The 4,817-nt window shown below is 49.0% G+C and overlaps 1 protein-coding gene across 1 annotated transcript in view; it reads right to left on the bottom strand.

The window, feature by feature from the left end:
* LOC107307148 (complement factor B-like) overlaps positions 1 to 4,600 on the bottom strand; it is an 8,869-nt gene extending 4,269 nt beyond the window's left edge. Inside the window, exons 1-4 of the mRNA XM_015850601.2 lie at positions 4,437 to 4,600; positions 2,967 to 3,064; positions 1,901 to 2,018; positions 564 to 711 (exon numbers count right to left, since the gene is read on the bottom strand). Coding sequence (XP_015706087.1) covers positions 564 to 711; positions 1,901 to 2,018; positions 2,967 to 3,064; positions 4,437 to 4,521 — 449 coding nt within the window. The 5' untranslated portion in view covers positions 4,522 to 4,600. The remainder of the gene's footprint in view (positions 1 to 563; positions 712 to 1,900; positions 2,019 to 2,966; positions 3,065 to 4,436) is intronic.
* Positions 4,601 to 4,817: the final 217 nt, after the last annotated feature.

Here is a 4,817-nt window from a genome sequence, read left to right as displayed (position 1 = left end):
GACCCATAGAGACCCCATAAGGACCCATAGAGACCCCATAAGAACCCATAGGGACCCCATAACCCCCTATGGTCCCATAGAGACCCCATAGAGACCCCATAAGGACCCACAGAGACCTGTTAACTCCTGATAGAGACCCCATAGAGACCCCATAGGACCCCATATTGCCCCATAGAGACCCTATAAGGCCCCATCCCATAATAGCCCCGTACCGTATGGTGTCAGAGAGCTGTAGGGGCTCCTGGAGCTGCACCAAGGCCACCCATAGGGACCCATAGAGACCCATAGAGACCCCATAAGGACCCATAGAGACCCCATAAGGACCCATAGGGACCCCATAACCCCCTATGGTCCCATAGAGACCCCATAGAAACCCCTTAAGGACCCATAGAGACCCATAGAGACCCCATAAGGACCCACAGAGACCCCTTAACTCCTGATAGAGACCCATAGGGCCCCATATAGACCCATAGAGACCCCATAAGGACCCATAGAGACCCCATAGGACCCCATATTGCCCCATAGAGACCCTATAACCCCCCCATCCCATAATAGCCCCGTACCGTATGGTGTCAGAGAGCTGTAGGGGCTCCTGGAGCTGCACCAAGGCCACGTCGTAGTCATAGAACTCGGGGACCCCTCGGTCCTTCCTGCCCCCCAAGTCGTATTGGGGGTGGATGTGAAGCTCCGCAGCACGGCGCTCCTGGGAGCCTGGGGGATATGGATCCTATATGGACCTAAATGGGCCCTATATGGACCCTATATGGACCTAAATGGACCCTATATGGATCCTATATGGACCTAAATGGACCTAAATGGGCCTAAATGGGCCCTATATGGACCTAAATGGGCCCTATATGGACCTAAATGGGCCCTATATGGACCCTATATGGACCTAAATGGGCCCTATATGGACCTAAATGGACCCAAATGGACCCAAAATGGACCTAAATGGACCCAAAATGGCTTTAAATGGATCCTATATGGACCTAAATGGGCCTAAATGGACCTAAATGGATCCTAAATGGCCCTAATTGGACCCTAAATGGACCTAAATGGACACAAAATGGACCCTAAATGGCCTTAAATGGACCTAAATGGAACTAAATGGGCCCAAAATGGACCCTAAATGGCCTTAAATGGACCCAAAATGGACCTAAATGGACCCAAATGGCTTTAAATGGATCCTATATGGACCTAAATGGGCCTAAATGGGCCTAAATGGGCCTAAATGGGTCCAAAGGGGGCTCCAATGGGGGGAAATGGGCCCTAAATGGCCCTAAATGGACCCAAAGGGCATCAAAATGGACCCAAAATGGACCCTAAATGGCCCTAAATGGCATCATAATGGCATTAAATGGACCCTAAATGGCACTAAATGGACCTAAATGGGCCCAAAAATGGGACTGAAATGAACCTAAATGGACCTAAATGGCCCTAAATGGAACCAAAATGGCTTTAAATGGACCTAATTGGACCCTAAATGGATCCTACATGGCCCTAAATGGACCCAGAGGGCCTAAAATGGCCCTAAATGGACCGAAATGGCCCTAAATGGACCCAAAGGGGGCTCCAATGGGGGTAAATGGGCCCTAAATGGACCTAATTAGACCCTATATGGACCCTATATAGACCTAAATGGCCCTAAATGGACCCAAAGGGGCATCAAAATGGACCCAAAATGGCCTTAAACAGACCCAAAATGGACCTAAATGGACCTAAATGGGCCCAAATGGACCCAAAATGGACTTAAATGGCCCTAAATGGACCCAAAGGGGGCTCCAATGGGGGGAAATGGACCCTAAATGGACCCTAAATGGCCCTAAATGGCCCTAAATGGATCCAATTAACCCTCCCCATTAACTAATTACCCATTAATTAATTAATTACTGTTAATTACCTACGCTGACGGTGACCCATTCCGGTCTGTCCTCACCCCGGAAGCAATGAGCCGCCGTCAGCACGAAGTAACGGGACACAACGGACACGGCGCAGTGCTCACGGCCCAGCTCGGGTCTCTGCCCCATAGAACCCCATAGAAACCCATATAAACCCCATAGAGTCCCATAGAGACCCATAGGGACCCATAGAATCCCATATAACCCCATAGAGACACATAGAGACCAATAGAATCCCATATAAACCCCATAGAACCCCACAGAAACCCATATAACCCCATACCCCCCATATATCCCCATATAACCCCATATCCCCCCTATATAACCCCATATAACCCCATATCCCCCCATATAACCCCATATAACCCCATATAACCCCATATCCCCCATATAACCCCATATAATCCCATATTCCACATATAACCCCATATAATCCCCTATATAACCCCATATAACCCCATATAACCCCATTTAAACCCATATCCCCCCTATATAACCCCATATAACCCCATATATCCCCTATATAACCCCATATAACCCCATATAACCCCATATAACCCCATATATCCCCTATATAACCCCATATAACCCCATATAACCCCATATATCCCCTATATAACCCCATATAACCCCATATAACCCCATATCCCCCCATATAACCCCATATCCCCCCATATAACCCCATATAACCCCATATCATCCCATATCCCCCCATCTAACCCCATATATCCCCTAGTATAACCCCATATTTCACCCCATATTATCCCTATATAACCCATATCCCCATAACCCCCTATATAAACCCATATATAACCCATTATAACCCCATATAACCCCATTAACCCTGCAGTATAACCCATCATCACCCCATATATCCCTATATTAAAAAAAACCCCTTTTTTTTTATACCCATATATCCCTATTATAACCCCATTATCACCCCATATACCCCATTATAACCCCATATATCCCCTATATAACCCCATATCACCCCATATAACCCCATATAACCCCATATAACCCCATAGATCCCATATACCCCCTATATAACCCTATATCACCCCATACCGTGACGCTGACGCTGCCCCCCCACGGGTTCCTCTGCCGCTGGGTGGCGCTTTTCCCCTCGTGGGCGATCCCACAAAGACCCGCGGCCGCACCTTCATCTATAGGGACATATAGGGACATATAGGGACATATAGGGACCCCATAGAGACCCATAGGGACCCCATAGAGACCCATTGGGACACATAGAGACCCATTGGGACCCATTGAGACCCATAGGGATAGATAGGGACACATAGAGACCCATAAGGACCCATAGAGACCCATAGAGACCCCATAGGACCCCATAAGGACCCATAGAGACCCCATAGAGACCCATAGGGACACATAGAGACCCATAGAGACCCATAGGAACCCATAGAGACCCATAGGGACACATAGAGACCCATAGGGACACATAGGGACCCATAGAGACCCCATAGAGACCCATAGGGACACATAGGAACCCCACAGAGACCCATAGAGACCCATAGGGACCCATAGGGACCCATAGAGACCCATAGAGACCCATAGGGACCCATAGAGACCCATAGGGACCCATAGGGACCCATAGAGACCCATAGAGACCCATAGGGACCCATAGAGACCCATAGAGACCCATAGGGACCCATAGGGACCCATAGAGACCCATAGAGACCCATAGGGACCCATAGAGACCCATAGAAACCCATAGAGACCCATAGAGACCCATAGAGACCCATAGAGACCCATAGAGACCCCATAGAGACCCATAGGGACCCATAGGGACCCCATAGAGACCCATAGGGACCCAAAGAGTCCCCATAGTTCGTGTCCCATTTTGGGGCTGATTTGGGTCATTTCAGAGCCGATTTTTGGGGCTTTTTTGGGGCATTTTGGGTCCAATTTTGGGGCTGATTTTCGGGCCGATTTTTGGGCTGAATTGTGGCGATTTCGGGTCCGATTTTTGGGCTGAATTTGGGGCATTTCGGGTCCCATTTTGGGTCCCATTTTGGGTCTGATTTGGAGCATTTCGGGGCTGATTTTTGGGTTAAATTTATGAGAATTTAGGGCTGATTTTTGGGGTGAATTTGGGGCATTTCGGGTCCCATTTTGGGGCTGATTTGGGGCATTTTGGAGCCGATTTTTAGGGCTATTTTTTGGGATTTTGGAGCCGATTTTTGGGTTGAATTGTGGCGATTTTGGGTCCGATTTTTGGGCTGAATTTGGGGCATTTCGGGTCCCATTTTGGGGCCGATTTGGGTCATTTTAGAGCCGATTTTTGGGGCTATTTTTTGGGATTTCTGAGCCGATTTTTGGGGTGAATTTGGGGCATTTCGGGTCCCATTTGGGGTCCCATTTTGGGGCTGATTTGGGTCATTTCGGAGCCGATTTTTGGGGCTTTTTTGGGGTATTTTGGGTCCAATTTTGGGGCCGATTTTTGGGCCGATTTTTGGGCTGAATTGTGTCGATTTCAGGTCATATTTTTGGGTTAAAAAGAGCCATTTTTGGGACCTATCATGGCGTGGAAGGCGCTGTGCAGGTCGTCCAGCTCCTTCAATATCCACACGTGTTTCTCGCCGTCCTTGTGAGACGCCATCGAGTTCAGCACCGCGTGGTCGGACAGCTCCCCCACCCCGAACACGTAGATGTCTGAATGGGGGGGGGGGGCGGTTTGAGACCCCCCCCAATTTAAAGGGACCCCCCCCCAAATTAAAGGAACCCCCCCCCAGATTAAAAGGACCCCCCCCAATTTAAAGGGACCCCCAATATAAAATAGACCCCATAAGACCCGATAGACCCCATTACCCCCCATAGACCCCATAACCCCATTACCCCCATAGACCCATAGGACCACCCATAAGCTCCCATTCAGAAACCCATGAGACCCCCATA

This window comes from Coturnix japonica, unplaced genomic scaffold, assembly GCF_001577835.2.
Source record: "Coturnix japonica isolate 7356 unplaced genomic scaffold, Coturnix japonica 2.1 chrUnrandom492, whole genome shotgun sequence".
Classification (NCBI taxonomy): domain Eukaryota; kingdom Metazoa; phylum Chordata; class Aves; order Galliformes; family Phasianidae; genus Coturnix; species Coturnix japonica.
The sequence above is the reverse complement of the archived record's forward strand: the minus strand, read 5'-3'. Positions and strand labels throughout refer to the sequence as shown.